The 19,931-nt window shown below is 45.5% G+C and overlaps 1 protein-coding gene across 2 annotated transcripts in view; it reads right to left on the reverse strand.

The window, feature by feature from the left end:
• ZFYVE28 (zinc finger FYVE-type containing 28) overlaps positions 1-12,943 on the reverse strand; it is a 119,812-nt gene extending 106,869 nt beyond the window's left edge. For both annotated transcript variants that reach the window (XM_069977319.1, XM_069977318.1), the window contains exon 1: positions 12,661-12,943. In XM_069977319.1, the coding sequence (XP_069833420.1) occupies positions 12,661-12,699 (39 nt within the window). In that variant the 5' untranslated portion in view covers positions 12,700-12,943. The remainder of the gene's footprint in view (positions 1-12,660) is intronic.
• Positions 12,944-19,931: the final 6,988 nt, after the last annotated feature.

Consider the following 19,931-nt stretch of genomic DNA (forward strand, 5'->3'; position numbering starts at 1 on the left):
TAGGCCGGAAGCAACACACAATACAAAGAAATAGTGAATAATAGAACATAGTAGTACATGTAATGGGCCAACCAGTACGGAGAGGTGTTAAAAGGACTGGTACTTAAAGGGCTCCTGTCATTTCAGGATGAGCTGTGTGTGCATATAAGGAGTAAAACTGCATCTGGACATTATTTACCTTGTATATTATATTTTCCAACAGATTTCTGCTCTGCAAGTTGTCTTTCAGCTATACTTACCTCTCTCTGTAGTGTGTGTGTGTGTTCCAGGCACTACCCCTCTCCCCTCCATAGACTTGTGGCTAGATCAGGGACCAGATTACAAGTCTTAACCAGTAAACAAAAGTTGCTGCTAAGTTGACTTGAGAATGGATGATGCCTAACAACAGGGGAAGGAAGCATTTTTGTCTGATAAGATATATTATAAAGTTTCTAATATTTGCTTGTACTGTTGATCTATAATTTTTTTTTTGCGAAAATGACAGCATTTATTTAAGCCATGTATCTTCATACTAAAGGGGTTGTTTGGGAAAAAAAAAAACATATTTAGCTATTTCGCTAGGAACATGTGAGTAATGTATACTTACCTGTCATGCTAAATCTGCTGCAGCTGCTGGTTCCCGGGCCGCCTGCTCTGCGCCGCTGTCAGCGGTTTTATAAAATACGATAATGTTCCGCTCCATAGGAAACTGCTGGTCAGCACACACTTTATGCAGAGCAGGCGGCCCGGGAACAGGCAGCTACAAAAGAGTGTGACAGGTAAGTACACATTACTCACATGTGTCCCACAGCCCGGCTGTATAGCCAATTAATATTTTTTCCAGACAACCCCTTTAAAGTGGCATATGTTAGATATGGAGAACCCCTTTAAGCCTCCCTGTAATAGATCAGATTTATGGATAGGAGCAGACTTCAATAAAGAAAGGAGCCATGGCGGCCCAGGATATTTATGGCACCGCAGTAACTCGGAGATTTTATCAAGTGCATTCAGCTGCTCCAGCCAAATGCATATTGATTAAAGCGCTCACCGAAAGAGGCGAGCGTGAAGGTAAAAGGTAAGCAGCGCCGGCACTGCAGGTTCCACGCTCAGAAGGGCTTGTGAGGTGACAATACTTCATTATTCACTTTGCAGTAACACATTGTTTTTATCTCAGGAGTGATATCACATTCATGTGTGATCGGTTTCTATCACATTCTAAGTCAAATTTCTCAAGTCGCTAACATTTGCTTCCACCGACTCGGCGATACACCCCAGTGACCCCAACTCAGGACATATAGAAGATTAAGAGAAGTCCTCTAGTTAGGTCGCCTCTATTAGCCAATGCAAGAGGAGCAAATCATTTAATAGGACTAGGAGCCATGCAATACCACATTTCTCCTGTAGGGGCCACTATAACATGTAGCTACCTGCACCCTTCCCTGAGACAATCAGCTGATCAGTAGATCCTCATTTAGAAAAATCACCGTCCAGACAAATGCTTTAATCTTACCATAATGAAGGATGACCCTTTGTAGTCACCTCCTCGCCCTGTGGCCATTCTGCGATTGGTATGAAAATCCCTTTAAATTCCCTGCAATAGTTTAGCAGGGTTTAGTTTAAGGGACTGTGATAAATAAGGAATGGTTAATGACTCCAGTGACAGAATTCACCGGACTGCGTGGACCTGTGCAATGTATATTCCGCAAATGTGCAGTCATGACGAAGTAAGAGAAAATACAACCGCTTAACGTTAGTTATGGTGCTTAAATTTTCATAGAGAATAAATGACGTGTAGCCTATACACCAGGGCAGGGTACGCTCAGGAATGACTATAAACAACATTATGATCTTTCATCGGCATGTACTTCAATGCAACAGGAATGCTACTGTTTCCTATAAAGAATATGATTTATGCCGGCGTCACCCGAGCTGGCTGTAACCTTTCCACCATGAGCAATGCATTCCAGTCCAGCCCTGCAAACGTTATCATCTCTCCGCTCATTATCATTGTCTTACCGTAACCACTAGAAAAACATGTTCTACAAAATACCACATCAAAACCCAGTACAGGACTGGCGGCAACCAGGGTGTTAATAATAAATAATAATAATGTGCCCAGATAAACAATATATAGATGCATAGTAATAAATCCGCAGTTGGGTGCCCCTTCAAAAAAAAAAAAAAAAAATTCTTTACAAATCTCTGGCACTTGCTGGCACCAGTTGATTTGAATTTCTATTAAAACATGTCAAGTCTTCCAGTACTTATCACTTCCTGTATGTCCTGCAGGAAGTGCTGTATTCTATGGGGATTTGCTGCTGCTCTGGACAGTTCCTGACATGGACAGAGGTGGCAGCAGAGAGCACCTTGTCAGACTGGAAAGAATACACCGCTTCCTGCAGGACATACAGTAACTGATAAGTAATGGAAGACTGGAGATTTTTTTTTTTTAATAAAAGCAAATTAGAAATCTCTGGCACAAGTTAATTTGAAATAGTTTTCTTTTTTGGGAACTACCCCTTTAAATCATTGCCGATCCATGTAAACTTAGTGGGTACGATTGAGTTTCGACAAATCTGTTCTAAAGTTCTAATATTCAGACAAGAGGGACAATTCTGTGTATTCCATGAATTGGTAACTAGTAACAGTGCTATAATACTTAAAGGGGTACTGCAGAGACAAAATAAAATATTTTCAAATAACTGTTCTTAGAAAATTAAAGATTTGAAAATTACTATGTAAAAAATCTAAAGCCTTCCAATACTTATCAGTTGCTGTATGTCCTGCAGAAAGAGGTGTATTCCTTTGCACCAGTTCATTTAGAAGAAAAACAATATTGCTGGAGTACCCCAGTAAGTAACCGGAATCCATGGTACTATCATGTAGGTGGACCATCACAATATAACTTACAAGCCATTTAGCTACATAGCAGTTTTTCCAGCCTGGCTGTATAGAAAATAATACCGATGAGTTTGCTTATGTAACTACTGCTACTCATCAGCCTACGGTTATGACACTAAACGTCGAGAAGCTTTGCCCTGGGCGAGGCGCGAACTTGGAAATAAAAGAACAATGCGAGTAATCACAGGCAACACGTATCTGCCACTGTTCTGACGATGGAGGTAATGTAGCGGATAGGCGAGGGCAATTCTCTTTGATGGTGTCCACATGTATAGACTGAATGAAAGTATCTTATGCCAAGTTTACACGAGGCGATTATTGGCCCGATCGCACGATTAACGATTTCGAAGTAACTATTTTTTTTTTATAACGATCAGCGTTTAGACGGTACGATATATCGTACGGAAAAATAGTTTTGCGATCGCACACCCGCAGCCCAGCCCGCCCGCAGCAAGAGCATACGTTACCTGCTCCGCGCAGCAGGTCTTCGAGATCCCCGCCTCCCCTCTTCAGCGCATTGATTGGCTGAAGAGATGAGCCGGGAATTTCAAACGCCTCCTCTTCAGCTAATCAGTGCTCCTCTTCAGCACTGATTGGCTGAAGCGAAACCGTTTGAAATTCCCGGCTCCCCTCTTCAGCCAATCAATGCAAGGCAGCACTGATTGGCTGAAGGGGAGCCGTTTGAAATTCCCGGCTAGTCTCTTCAGCCAACCAATGCGCTGAAGAGGGGAGCCGGGGATCTTGAAGACGCAGGTAACGTATGCTCTTAGAGCAGGTAACGTATGCTCTTGGCCGCGGCGGTGGGGGCGATTGGAGCGGCGGCGGGTGGGGGTGATCGGGGCTGCGGCGGGTGGGGGTGATCGGGGCTGCGGCGGGGGTGGCGGCGATCGAGCCGGCGCAGGGGGCTGCGGATGATCGCACGACGACTGTTGACACAGAACGAACGGCAAATTTTTTGCGAACTACGAACGACGATTTATGAACATGTTAAAAGATCAAAATGAACGATTTTTCGATCGTTCGCTGCGTTTACATGTACGATTATCGTTCGAATTCGATCGTTATCGCGAAAATTCGCTCGATAATCGCATTACCGAGCTTGACTTTCATTGTCCTAAAACTTACGGATCCTTGGAGAGTTGCAATTTTGCAACGGCTGTGGAAAACAAGGAATTCTTAAAGGGGACGTAAGTAAAAGAAAAACAATAACATTTTACAATAGGTGAGACTACTGACAGTCCACCAAGGTAGAAGCTTGTTTCATGGCATCCTGATTGAAGGCCGAAATCATCATGGCCTTTAGAATTGGTGGAATTGGCTGAAGAGGAAGAAATTTCAAGCAAAAAAAATTTTTCTTTAATTTCTCGCCTATTCCTCAGTGTAAACAAACCCTTAGGGACTGTTCACACTACAGAATCGGCCTAGATATTCCGCTCGGAACCCCCGCGGACTCCGCGCCCGCTATCTCTTTCATTGTGATTGCCCGTCTCCTCTCTCCGTGCCTTTCCGCGCAAAGTGGAGAGAGGAGGCGTGCAAGGCCTCCCCATTGAAAGAGACAGCAGGCAGGATTCGGCGCAGAGTCCACGGGGGGGTTCCGAGTGGAATCTCTACGCCAATGCCGTAGTGTGAACAGGTCCTTATAGTCGGGAAATACTGATGGTTTCTGCAGCCTCCTGATCAGTGTTTCCTGACCATAATAACGGCCACAGAAGTGTGAGGGGGGCCTCACTGGGCGCTGAGAAGAAGCCGGCACCAGTCTTTGAAAATCTCTATAGATTTGCTAATGATTCATTAAAATGCAAGAATTGCAAAAATTACGTCTTTCAGAGGATTCAGCAAAATTATAATCTCTCACGATCCGCTCAGTTAATTTTAACAGTTTTACCAACAATTTTGTTGTGCAGTAATTTCCAAACCCGCCCATTACTCACCGCCTGCCCGAGAATTACAGATCCACAACTACAGGACTAGAGCTGGATCTCCGGGGCTTCTAAGGGTTAATCCTATCCTATAAAGTAATGACGTCTCAAGATCACTCTGAGATCAGTGTGGTGTCCACAGTACAATCATCAATGTACAACATTATTGATGGGGGGGGGGGTCTGCATTATAGTCACAACAAAAGACAAGAAGCTGAGGGCAATGAGTATGAGGATGATTCCAAGACGCCCTGGTTATAGGTTATACACCTATCTCAATCCCTGAACACCAAGCCAAGAATCCACAAGTTCTTAATAGGGACAGAGGAGAAAGACGCTGCCAGATACCTCTGGGGCAACTTATCTCCTCTAGAATAAGAGGATCGGCAAGGTGAAATCCAACTGTCCAATCCTTTTTGGCCTCTACATCTGCAGAGACGGAACAATAAAGAGACCACCATACACATTATACCATTTGCAGAGAGTCAGGAGACCACCATACACATTATACCATTTGCAGAGAGTCAGGAGACCACCATACACATATTATATCATTGAGAGAGTCAGGAGACCACCATACACATTATATCATTGAGAGAGTCAGGAGACCACCATACACATTATACCATTTGCAGAGAGTCAGGAGACCACCATACACATTATACCATTTGCAGAGAGTCAGGAGACCACCATACACATTATACCATTTGCAGAGAGTCAGGAGACCACCATACACTTTATACCATTTGCAGAGTCAGGAGACCACCATACACATTATATCATTGAGAGAGTCAGGAGACCACCATACACATTATATCATTGAGAGAGTCAGGAGACCACCATACACATTATATCATTGAGAGAGTCAGGAGACCACCATACACATTATACCATTTGCAGAGAGTCAGGAGACCACCATACACATTATATCATTGAGAGAGTCAGGAGACCACCATACACATTATATCATTGAGAGAGTCAGGAGACCACCATACACGTCATTTGCAGAGAGTCAGGAGACCACCATTCACATTACATCATGTGCAGACAGGTAAGAACTGGGAGACCACCATTCACATTACATCATGTGCAGACAGGTAAGTACTGGGAGACCACCATACTCATGATATCATTTGCAGAGAGTCAAGAGACCACCATACACATTATATCATTGAGAGAGTCAGGAGACCACCATACACATCAGATTACCTGCAGAAAGGTAAGAATCAGGAGACCACTATATACATGAGATCACTTTCAGACAGGTAAGAATTGGGAGACCACCATACACATTATATCATTGAGAGAGTCAGGAGACCACCATACACATCAGATTACCTGCAGACAGGTAAGAATCAGGAGACCACTATATACATGAGATCACTTTCAGACAGGTAAGAATTGGGAGACCACCATACACATTATATCATTGAGAGAGTCAGGAGACCACCATACACATCAGATTACCTGCAGACAGGTAAGAATCAGGAGACCACTATATACATGAGATCACTTTCAGACAGGTAAGAATTGGGAGACCACCATACACATTATAAAAATCTGCAGACTCAGCAGACATAAATCTAGAGTAATTCCTGTTGTGTTTCCACATTTGGGTTTGGATTAGATCTTGAACGGGACTGAAACACATGTTGGGCCAGTAGTCAGAGCACTCTGTTAGTGGTCCTCTTCTGCGGCTTGTTGCAGGGGTAGAGCAGGGAGGTCAAACTCACGGCCCTCTAACTGCCGCAAAACTACAATTCCCATCATGCCTGGATAGCCAAAGCTTTAGGTGTCAAGTCATGATGGGAATTGTAGTTTTACAACAGCTGGAGGGCCATGGGTTTAACACCTGGGGGTTGGAGAGTCCACGCCCATTCATTACACCCAATACAGTAAATAGGAAAGGGTTGGCCATTTAAGAGTGTTTAAAGGAGTAGTTTACCCCCAAAAAAATTCTTTTAAATTAACTGGTGCCAGAAATGTTTAATATACTTCTATTTAAAATCTCAAGTCTTCCAGTACTTATCAGCTGCTGTATGTTCAACAGGAAGTGGGGCATTCTTTCCAGTCTGGAGAGCAGGAGAGGTTTTCTATGGGGATTTGCTGCTGCTCTGGACAGTTCCTGACATGGACAGAGGTGGCAGCAGAGAGCACTGTTAGACTGGAGAGAACACACCACTTCCTGCAGGACATACAGCAGCTGATAAGTACTGGAAGACTTGTGATTTTTTTTTTTTATAATATTAAATTACAATTCTCTAACACTTGCTGGAACCAGTTGATTAGAATGAAATTTGTTTGGCGAACTACCTCTGTAAGGCATTTGCTGAACACTCTGTAAGGCTGGCATCACACTGTTTACCATATCCATTTTTATCGGGTTACTTTTAACGTACACAAAAACGTGGTCAACCACATTTTTGTGTACGCTAAAAAAATAAAAAAACAACGCATCTGTTTTGATCCACTTTTTGTTCTAATGGACGTCAAAGGAAAAACGGATTGCACCCAATTACAGACGCAGAGCGGACCCGGCCTATGTCATCTGTCAGTGACTCTCCCCAATCCCTCTAAGCCGCCCTATTAAATAACATATCAGTAGGCATATTACACCAAATTATGGGTTATTAGTAACTCTAAATTAGTGATTGTGAACCTGTAAAAAGGGTCACACACCCGCATTGCAACCCGCCCATCACCTTCACCGATCTACATGACGGCATAAGGCTCCAGCGTTTACATTCCCAGCATTCATGGGGAGAGGAGGGGTAAGATGCTGCAGGACCAAATAGATAGAGAAGTTTAAAGGGGATCTTCACAAAATAAAAAAAGTTTTTAAATCAACTAGTGTCGGAAAGGTATACAGATTTGTAAATTACTTCTACTAAAACATTTTAAAAGTCTTTCAGATCTTATCAGCTGCTGTATGTCCTGCAGGAAGTGGTGTATTCATTGCAGTCTGACACAGTGCTCTCTGCTGCCACCTCTGACAAGAACCATACAAAGCAGTATCAAATCCCTAAAGAAAACTTCTCCTGCTCTGGACAGTTCCTGACGTAAACAGAGGTGGCAGCAGAGAGCATTGTGTCAGACTTGAAAGAATACACCACTTTCTGCAGGACATACAGCAGCTGATAAGTATGGGAAGACTGGAGATTTTTACTTAGAAATAATTTACAAATCCGTATAACTTTCTGATTTGTAAACATTCCTCCGGAGTACCCCTTTAAGGTCAGAACAGCAACTTTTCCAAGTAGGAGGGACTGAGAAGCCATGTCCGTCTGCTAGGTTATTAATCTTCCTATCACTTTGCAGCAGGGACGGTCGGCAGGATAGAAGCACTGTGTAGAGTATCCCATAATATCCTAGTTACAGCTTCACTTACAAGAATGAGATCAGACCAGCACAGCGTGCATGACCTGGCGGCAGAGGATAGCGCAGATTCCTTGGCACTGAACGCAATGATCTCACAATAAATAACAGGTCACTGCAGTATAATGTACCGGAGCACAATAATAATAATACCTGAAATAAAGAAGTGGGTTGGCACATAGGGAATCATGTTGACCCTGGATGGGGTGACTGGGAGGCTGAATGACAGGCATAGTGATATTACCCGGCACGGCCCCGAATAGCCTACATTTATACATAGCAATTACAAGTAAGTTCTGCTGGGATTCTCAGTCAGATCATAGACATTTTTTATGGGTAGGTCATATAACTATCTGTGCTAGACCCAAGATTCACCAATGCATCTCCATGGTAACAGACTACAAACAAACCTTGGGTAGTCAGATCCTACAGTTATATTTGACCATCACCTTCCTCCCTTCATATCTTCCTGCCATACACCTTGCTCCTTCACACTGACCAAGAATGTCGGAATTGAGCTCCGCGGAATCCTGCCATGCTCAGTGTGCTGCTTTGAGCGAATGAGAGGGTGCGCGCACGCGTCATGACATGACATGTCATTTCTTTGAGCGGAGAGCGGCGGAGCGCGCGCCCTTTCATTCACTCAAAGCAGCACACTGAGCGCGGCGGGATTCAGCCGCAGAATTCCGGCTTTCTTGCTCAGTGTGAACGGGGCTATAGATAGTAACAGACTAAACTATGGCGAAGATTTATCAAACATGGTGTAAAGTGAAACTGGCTCAGTTGCCCCTAGCAACCAATCAGATTCTACCTTTCATTTTCCAAAGAGTCTGTGAGGAGTGTAAAATGGAATCTGATTGGTTGCTAGGGGGATAAATCCCCCCTATGTGTACATATAGGTTTAGCTGGGAGCTGTATACAAAAAACGTCAGGAAACAATGCATTTTTAAAGGCTGTGTAATTTTTCAACAAACCTAATGGTATATAGATTACTTCTGATATCAACCTTCCCTCTTCTCCCACACAGAGCAGCAAGGCCCTCTTCTTCTCCTCCTTCCTCCGATGCTGCCCCCTTTGGGATGATGCTAAGGCTACTACAGAGGTAGTTTCACCCCTGTGTGCTCAAAGCCTTAAAGGGGCTATGAAGCAAAAATATTTTTCTTATAAATCAACTGGTGTCAGGAAGTTATATAGATTTTTAATTTACTTCTATTAAAAAATTTACAGTCTCCCCATACTTATCAGCTGCTGTATGTCCTGAAGGAAGTGGTGTTTTATTTTCAGTCTCACACAGTGCTCTCTGCTGACATCTCTGGCTGAGACAGGAACTTTCCAGAGCAGGAGAGGTTTTCTATGGTAATCGCTACAGAAAACCTCTCCTGCTCTGGACAGTTCCTGTCTCGGCCAGAGATGTCAGCAGAGAGCACTGTGTGAGACTGAAAATAAAACCCCACTTCCTGCAGCACATACAGCAGCTGATAAGTATGGGAAGACTGTAGATTTTTTAATTTTAGTAAATTAAAAATCTATATAACTTTCTGACCCCAGTTGATTTATAAGAAAAATATTTTCAATGGACAACCCCTTTAAGGTTTCTTCAATTCTTTCTCAGCCCTGAGTAATGACTGTAGTGATCTTCTAATTAGATGTCAATCATAGCAGAGAGAAGCAGATGGGGAGGTCCAGGCACCTTCCATGAATGATCCGCCTCCTGGGCACTTGCGACAAGACATTTTTATTCCCCCTAGGCCATTTTTAAAGGGAACCTGTCACACCGACAATGCCGTCTAACTTGCAGGAATAGTGTTATCAAGCAGGAGTAGCTGAGCAGATTGATATATAGCTTTGTTAAGAAAAGTTCCAGGATAACTTACCATTTACCGATGCACATCTGATTCTGGGCTAAGTAGTCCCATGGGCGGTCCTATTTAGAGACTGACAGCTCTCTGTAAGTGTGTGGGTAGAAAGAGCTGTCAATCACTGAGTAGGACCGCCCAATTGACTTCTTAACCCACAATAAGTAGAACAGACAAGTAAGTGGCCTAAGTCAATGATTGACTACCTGTACACTTACATACAGATAGTTGTCAGTCTTTGAATAGGACCGCCCACATGACTACTAACAGGGCCGACTCCAGGTTTTTGCGGGCTCTTGGGCGACAGAGTCTCAGCAGGCCCCTCATCCATCCACTATGCACAATTACTTGAAATACTACCAACATACACAAACACACTGACTGCAGACACTGATTGATTGACTGACAGACACTGACATACAGCACTTACAGCTCAGTCTTCTCCCTCTTCCTCTCTGGCTGCTCTCCACACTGCAAGGTTGAGGACCTTCAGGTCATGTGATCAGGTCCTTCACCCTTTTCTCTCTCTGTGCAGGTCCTGCTTTGTTTCCTGTGTCTTCTGATGTCCAGCTCTCACCCTGCACTACATTGAGCGGGCTGAATATTAGAACACTGGGCCCCTCTCCCCCTTTGGGCCCTGGCACTTGCCCAGGTAAGCCCTGTGCTGATGCCGGCCCTGACTACTAAGCCCAGAATGAGCAGAGATTTATATGGGTAAATAACCAGTTATCCTAAAACTTTTCCTACAAAACTATATGTTAATCTGCTCAGCGCCTCCTGTTCTATAACACGATGCCTGCAGATTGGACCGCATTCTCAATGTGACAGCTTCCCTTTAAACTCCTCTCAAGCCATATGATATATATCACTGAACACTATAGCCGATATAGAGATGCATTATACACAGTACCCTATAATAGTAGACCCCATAATCAGTAAAGGGGTATTCCCAAATCAAAAAGTTACCCTGATCCACAGGATGGGATTACTGGGGGGAGGGGGGGCGGACTGCTATGACCCCCATGAATTGTGAGAATAGAGCGTGCCGCTATGGGGCTACCACTAAAGTGCCAAGCTCAGAGACGTTTGGAAGGAGTCCCTTTAAGATCAGCTTATCTTCTAGGGTCCGTCCGTAGTAACACAAAGGAATAGTCCGGCGCGGAGAACTCCTTTATTAAAGTTGCATGTATGGCACGTCTCAGTTACTTGTCACCTATTACCTCACGGTGCTGGGAATGCCGGGGACGCTGCTGATGGTATAGCAGAGCAGAACGTGCGGGCTCACATTACACACTCAGTGCTGCTGTGTATACAGGGAGCCAGGAGGAAGAGGAGATCACTCTATGTGGCTTCTATACCAACTACATTCCCTTCATCCACAATCTGATGGTCCAGAACTAGTTCAGATCATTAAAAAGAGTTTTTATAATTAAAAAAAAAATAAAAATAGAAACATCATTTTTTTCCCCTCCCCTGACTATATACATCAGAGGGTCTGCGCCTCTCCTATATACTGTGCACAGTCCTCTGCTTGCGGCCAGTGAATGGAAACAGCACTGCTCACTCCAGATGCTCAATATCCCTGGAGAAGTATTCCTGCTGCCGCCACAGCTATGAGAGCACCGACATCTGTGAGAGGAGCCGGCAGATAGATGGAGCCTGCAGAGATACATAGGAACAACTATACAGGCGGGAGACTGAAGATACACTGATATTATCCGCTATATACCATTGCCCTAGAATACAGACACTGTATATAGTCAGGAAGGATCAGTATAAGATCACTGTATGGTCAACACCGTATGTAATGTAACAGCAGAATAGGGAGTGCAGCTCTGGAGTATAATACATGATAAGTAATGTAATGTATGTACACAGTGACCCCACCAGCAGAATAGTGAGTGCAGCTCTGGAGTATAATGCATGATAAGTAATGTATGTACACAGTGACCCCACCTGCAGAATAGTGAGTGCAGCTCTGGAGTATAATACAGGATAAGTAACGTATGTACACAGTGACCCCACAGCAGAATAGTGAGTGCAGCTCTGGAGTATAATACAGGATACATAATGTAATGTACACAGTGACCCCACCGGCAGAATAGTGAGTGCAGCTCTGGAGTATAATACAGGATACATAATGTAATGTACACAGTGACCCCACCAGCAGAATAGTGAGTGCAGCTCTGGAGTATAATACATGATAAGTAATGTAATGTATGTACACAGTGACCCCACCAGCAGAATAGTGAGTGCAGCTCTGGAGTATAATGCATGATAAGTAATGTATGTACACAGTGACCCCACCGGCAGAATAGTGAGTGCAGCTCTGGAGTATAATACATGATAAGTAATGTAATGTATGTACACAGTGACCCCACCGGCAGAATAGTGAGTGCAGCTCTGGAGTATAATACAGGATCAGTAATGTAATGTACACAGTGACCCCACCAGCAGAATAGTGAGTGCAGCTCTGGAGTATAATGCAGGATATAAGTCACTATGCACGGTGGTGCAGGCTGATTAGTGGCACAGTATACAATCGCTATCCATTAGCATGGGACACATGATGAATAAGCTGTCCGGGGCCCCCAGGGGCCAGCTCCGCCTCCCAGCCGCTCCGCACTTACCTTGGGTTTGTACAGCCACTTTCTGAACCTGTTCATCATTCCCTCCGGGGCTGAGCGGCTGCTGGATGTCACTGCTCCCCAGGGGACGGTCCGCTTCTCCTGCCGGCCGGCCCTAGTGCCGCTCTGATAACCTGGGTGTCAGTCACCGCAGCCCCCGGACACCCGAGGCCGGCTCTCCCCTCTATTGTGAGCGGCAGCAGTGCGGGCTCCACTGACAGCCCCAATACAGTCACCATCCCAAGCGAGCAGCGCCACTCTGACACGTCCGCGCATGCGTGCCCGCTTCCCCCAAGCCAAAGCACCTAGCATCGCCCCGCCCCAAGTCGCGTCCCAGCAACCAATCACCGCAAGGAGGCGGGCACTTTCATTTTAATCGCCTATCCCCTAGAGATGCTATCGGTCGCCATGTTTGAACCGGGCAACCTTTACGACTCAATTAGGAAATAAGCGTTTTATGTGACACAAATACGAGCAGCTGTGGATACATTGTGTGAGAAACGCAACGACGTGCTGACCATTAAACAACTATAACAACCTAACTGGTTCCATTAGACTATATATTAATATATTGTGACGAAAACAAGGAAGGGACCCCAGTGTTTACTATGCCACAAGCGTATGCTCTGCCCATTTCAAAAATGGCGGAGGAGGATAAAGGCGTGGTGACGTCTACGCCCCGCCCATCTCCTCCTCCTCAATACATATGTATACATACAGAGCCCTCCTGAGATATTGATACCTATACGTAGGGCTGCTTCCCATAACAGTGATGTGTTGCTGAGCTGGAAATAGAAGTCATTATCATTTCAATGTACAAGAAAAGAGACACTCCAGGCTCAGTGACAGCCATTCATCCACCTCACATCACCGCATACTATACTGCCATGGTGATGATGATGGATTACATAGGGGTTATTAAGATTAAAGTAGTCATTATGCTTCCACATCACTGTAATTATATATATGTGTAATCAATAGGACGTCACAAAAGTCATATACAGATCTTTTGATGGAGCATCCCTTTAAGGTTAAGGCTAAAATCACAATAAATGTCACACTGATCCCCACAATGTATGTGGTTGCGTTACTGCCCACATGTTTCCGTGACACAAGAAGTAGAAAAGCAAACCCGCAAACGGTATTGAGCCATTAGAGACCGTGACGTGTGACCTATGTACACGCACCTGCAGCCTATGGAGAAAAGATGCGGAAGAGTGGCTTTGAAGGTTTTGTTTAGGTTATTGTATTAGCTATTGTTATTCTCTAATAATAAAGTGATATGATCATGTTGTATAAAAAAAAGGGGATAAAACATACAAAATTCCATAAAAACTGGAAATAGGGAAAGTGGTGGGGGGGAGAATGGGGAGAGGACAGGTGAGAAAGGGAAGAGGATGAGAGAGGACAGGTAAGAATGGGAGAGGACAGGTGAGAAGTGGAAATGAGAGAGGACAGGTAAGAATAGGAGAGGACAGCTGAGAAGGGGAAGAAGATGGGAGAGGACAGGTAAGAATGGGAGAGGACAGGTGCGAAGGGGAAAAGGATGAGAGAGGACAGGTCAGAATGGGAGAGGACAGGTGCAAAGGGGAAAAGGATGAGAGAGGACAGGTAAGAATGGGAGAGGACAGGTGAGAAGTGGAAATTAGAGAGGACAGGTAAGAATAGGAGAGGACAGCTGAGAAGGGGAAAAAGATGGGAGAGGACAGGTAAGAAGAGGAAGAAGATAGGAGAAGGCAGGTAAGAATGGGAGAAGACACGTGGGAAGGGGAAGAAGATAGGAGAGGACAGGTAAGAAGGGAATTGTGGGAGGGAACAGGTGAGAAGGTAGGGAGGACAGGGAAGAAGAAGGGTGGGAACAGGTAAGAATGGTAGAGGACAAGTAAGAAGGGGAAATGGGAGAGGATGGGTAAGAATGAGAAAGGATAGGGAGAAGGGGAAGAAGATGGGAGAGGACAGCTGAGAAGGGGCGAGGACAGGTAAGAAGAGGAATATGGGAGGGAACAGGTGAGAAGGAGGAAGGATAGGGAAGAAGATGGGTGCGAACAGGTAAGAATAGTAGAGGACATGTAAGAAGGGGAAATGGGAGAGGACAGTTAAAAAGGACAGAGGACAGTTGGGAAGGGAAAGAAGATGGGAGAAGACAGGTGAGAAGGGAGAGGACAGGTAAGAAGGGGTAGAAGACAGGAGAGATAGGTAAGAAGGGTAAAGGACAGGTGAGAAGAGGAATAAGACAGGAGAGGACAGGTAAGAAGGGGAAGATGGCTGAGGGAAGTAAAGGTAAGGAGGGAGGAACAGGTAAGAGAGGGAGAATATAGGTGAGGTAGGGAGAAAACAAGTGAAGAGGACAGCTGAGGAGGGGAGAGGACAGGTGAGGAGGGAATAGGTCGGGTAAGAAAGGGAGAGGACAGGTGAGGAGGGAAGGGGTAGGGTGAGAAAGAGAGAGGTCAGATGAAGAGGGAAGAGGCCAGCTGAAGAGAGATAAGGGTCAGGTGAGAAAGGGAGAGGACCGCTGAAGAAGAAAGAGGACAGGTGAGAAGGGTGATAGGACATGTGAGGAGGGGAGAAGACAGATGAGAAAAGAAGAGGACATGTGAGGAGAGGAGAGGACGGGTGAGGAAGGGGGAGAGTGCAGATGATGAGGGGAAAAAACAATAGCAGCAAAGTGTAATATATATCTGTATCTTCACAGGATTCCTATCTTACCTCACGGCAGTTACATTGCCGTTCCTAATATCAATATCTATTGTCAGGATCACATGCACCTCATGCACATAAACTTTATGTGGCCTATGAGTCTAGAGACGATAGAGTGGGGAGCTGCACAGGCCTGACCATTGGTAGTTGGACAGAAGTTGGTAAAACAGGTGTGGCCTGGAAGACGACATCTAAAGTGTATGTAGTTTCCCTACAGTGCTATGGGCCAGGATCTGTTATGAGCTTAACCGATGACAACTTGCACTTGCTCAATCACTTCTCCCCACACAATATGCTAGGATGGCGATGACGCATATAGATAATAATAGAGAGGTCTAGAGAGTCCATTGAACTGGTTCCATGGAGTTTTAACTTTTACTACAATAAACTGCTGACTCTCTTAACTCTCTTCTGACTGCCTCCTACCATCCTCCACCAGGATACTCTATGTCAGTGATGGCCAACCTATGACACGCGGCCGCATACAGAGAAGTATGAGGCCACATGCCAAGAAGGCTGTTTCATCCTCGGTTCCTGCACAGCCAGGAGCAGTAATCATGGATAAAACATTTGCTGTAGTGTAGTAGACGCTCTGTGCCGGAGGTCTGTAGGCCAAAACAACAGATCTCCGGCACAGAGTGCCTACTATACTACAGCAAATGTTTTATCCTCGGTTACTGCTCCTGGTCGGGCAGGAACCAAAGATAAAACTTCCAATCTGGGACTTCCGGTTAGGCCGGCGATCTTTGACCTCACTTCCGCCAGGCGCAGCAGGGAGCAACGGAATACCACGGGAGACGCATCTCTGAGGGCCCTGTGATAGTCATTTCCAGCAACCACAGAACAGTCATAAGTACAGCAACCATCGTCCAATCTACTGTTCTCATTGAAGTCACAGGGAAGGTATCCACAGCGGATACAGTATGTGTGAACCCACCCTACATTATGTTTTTTTTCTCGAACCACCCAAATTATGCTAAATTTTTGGCAAATTTTGACACACCAAGCTCAAAAGTTTGCCCATCGCTGTTCTATGTCAATTAACAAACTGATGCTATTCAGGAATTCTAGACCTTGAGGAAGGACCATATGGTCTGAAATGCGTTAGCATTTTTAGATTCTCTTCTGCTTTCACTGCATTGTTGCAGTCTTCAATTCTGTTTCCCATCAAGATTTTATGAAGGTTTTAATAAAGCATTTGGACTTTTAGAGACCCTCAGATATATTGTTGCCCATTTTCCATTGGTGGCAGGAATATGGAAGCATTGGCCAGAGCTCCTCATTAGAAAATCATTTAGATCACAGTACAACAACCGTATGGATATATCCTCTCACCCCAGGTGTTTTTGTTAGGAGCCCGAGCCTCTATAATCACAGTGCCTAAGATAACATAAAAGATAGGACATGTGGGGCAGGATGTGGGGCTAATGTATGAAAAACCTACCAAGCCATAATGTACAGGTCACATGTGCTTTATTCCTTGTTAATAAAATTATTAATACTGCGGAAATCACACGGATAACTTACCATAGATTCCATCGCTCGCCCCCCCTTCAAGTTCTGCATAGACTCCATTCTATGGTCAGACAGATTGTCATGTCAATTGTCATGTCATGGGACGAGCGGCGGAATCCACGGCATGTTATCTGCATGATTTCCTTAGTGTGCACATACCCTTACTGATCGCATCGGGTCTTACTCTTGAGATCCACAGCAATCCAGAGATGCAACCGGAGGAAAATGCACTGAAGCGTGTAGCCATCAATTAAATCTGACTCATTCTGTTATGCATGTACCTGTTCAGACCTTGGCATGGTCCACGGTGCACAGGGTACAAACGAGGCGGCACTTTTGGCCATGATCTGTTTTTATTTCATATTGTCTTGGCTTCAGTCTGAACTCAGTCCAAGTTTTGTTAATTGGTTTCATCTGACACACCCGCCGAATTGGTTATCTCTGTGACTGACAGATTTTCCAGCCAGTCAGCTTCCTCATTGTCAGCTATGTTTGCTCTGGGACCAGGAGGCCACTCCAATTGGATTCTGGCCAGGGTGCTGGCTCCCTATAAATTGTTCTTGGGAACTGCAGAAGTTGCTGACTATTCCAGTATTTACCCATTACAGCAGGGGTGGGGAACCTTTTCCATGTCGAGGGCCGGTCGGGCATTAATAAAATCATTCGATGGCCGCATACTGTGCGCGGCAGTTAGTAGCGTGGGTTTGCAGCACATGGGGCAAGGCAAAGTATTGTTCCCCCAGTGCCCCTGCTATTGTAGTTAACCCCCAGTGATGCCCCTTGTAGTCTAGTTAACCCCCAAGTCATGTCCCTGGTAGCCTAGTTAACCCCCCCAGTGATGCCTCTGGTAGCCTAGTTAACCCCCATCAGGCATGTCCCTTGTAGCCTAGTTATCACCCCCATCAGGCATGTCCCTGGTAGCCTAGTTATCACCCCCATCAGGCATGTCCCTGGTAGCCTAGTTATCACCCCCATCAGGCATGTCCCTGGTAGCCTAGTTATCACCCCCATCAGGCATGTCCCTGGCAGCCTAGTTATCACCCCCATCAGGCATGTCTCTGGTAGCCTAGTTATCACCCCCATCAGGCATGTCCCTGGTGGCCTAGTTATCACCCCCATCAGGCATGTCCCTGGTGGCCTAGTTATCACCCCCATCAGGCATGTCTCTGGTGGCCTAGTTATCACCCCCATCAGGCATGTCCCTTGTAGCCTAGTTATCACCCCCATCAGTCTTGTCCCTGGCAGCCTAGTTATCACCCCCATCAGGCATGTCCCTGGTGGCCTAGTTATCACCCCCATCAGGCATGTCTCTGGTGGCCTAGTTATCACCCCCATCAGGCATGTCCGTGGTAGCCTAGTTATCACCCCCATCAGTCTTGTCCCTGGCAGCCTAGTTATCACCCCCATCAGTCATGTCCCTGGTGGCCTAGTTAACCCCCAAATAAAAAAAAAATAAACATCCCACTCACCTTACCTTCGTTCCCACGCTGCCCATGTCCTCTTCTGTCCCAGGTCCTCTGTGCCGGTCTTCTCCTGCAGGCGGCGCGCGATGAAATGGCGTCATCGCGCGCGGCCCGCAGGAGACTGAAGACACGCGCCGCTCTGCTGGGGAAGAAGCCGGCATAGACAGCATCCTCCTGTGTCCGGCAGCTGTCACAGACACCGGAGGATGCTGTGTATGCCGGCTCCTTCCTCCTCCAGAGCGGCGCGCATCACAGGGGAACTGCGGGCCGCATCGGGAGGTCTCAGGGGCCGGATGCGGCCCGCGGGCCGGAGGTTCCCCACCCCTGCATTACAGCATACCATGTTCCTAGCCTTGTGATTTATTCTGCTATTCTTGACCTCTTGCTGGACTTTCTGGCTTCTATTGTTTGCAGCCTGCCCTGACTTTTGCTTGATGGTTGACTTTGTCTTTTGCCTGGTAATTCAGTACCTCTGCTACCTGTCAGTTATTACCCGGACTGTCAACTTCGCTGTATTGTATCTTTGTTTGTCTTGTGGTGTTCAGTGTTTCACCTACTAGTTACTCGCTGCCATTTAGTGCAGAGTGTGGCAAGTAGGTAGGGATATGGGTCTGGGTGCCAGTTTAGGGCTCACTTGTTCCTGTCATCAGGAAAGTTTTCGAGTCCAGCCATGTGGCTGAACCAAAACACTCAGCATTCAACTCCCGGCAGCGGAGAAAATTCAATGCTGCCCTAGGGTTATCAGGAAGATGTAGATACAGCCTATGGCTTATCCATGTTTTCTTGGGCTCTCTAGGGTGGTATCCAACTTCTCCAGACGCTGGGAGTTCAATGTCAAGCACTCAGGTTCTGTCACATGGCGGGACCCGGACACTTTCCTGAAGTTTGCTCAACACTACTCTTGACATGTCAAAAGTTACTCTAGATGACAATGGAGTCTATAGACGTTGTAGAAAAGACTCTAAAGACTGTATAATCCATAACAGACAGTTGCTCTTGCCTAGGCAGTCCTGGCCTGGATAAGTATTACATAGTTGCTCAATCATTTGAAGTATACATTGGAATACCAGCAAAGACATAATGTGACATATACTGCAGCATTCCCACTATGGGCTAGTCACTATAATACACTGAACATACTCTGTTAGTCACTACAAACATATACTTTTTTGTGCAAGGTTCAAGAAAGCTCTAGTCACTATTAAAGTGAATGTACCTGCCTTAGGTACACCATGGAGTAAGTCAGAACACATTTTGCTGAAATATCATCATATGTCTTCAGCTTAGCGCACACATAATGTGAATGGGGTCTTAAAAGGGCTCCCTGAAGGTTGGTCATGTCTGTACAGGGCACTATGGTAAAATGAGTTAAAACAAATTAGTTAAATGACACTAAGTAAGGTATCTGTATACTTATAAATGATACAGTAAAAGAAACAACATTCTACTGTTAACTCAACTTTATTAAAACTAAAACGCAGCAGAGAACATTTGACGTCACTTTATAACCACGTGCTCAAATTCCACCAATCAGCATCCTCAACATTTTCCCGGTTGCTAGGACGACGATCAAACACGCGAACTGTAACCAGGCCGAGT

Source organism: Dendropsophus ebraccatus, chromosome 7, assembly GCF_027789765.1.
Source record: "Dendropsophus ebraccatus isolate aDenEbr1 chromosome 7, aDenEbr1.pat, whole genome shotgun sequence".
Classification (NCBI taxonomy): domain Eukaryota; kingdom Metazoa; phylum Chordata; class Amphibia; order Anura; family Hylidae; genus Dendropsophus; species Dendropsophus ebraccatus.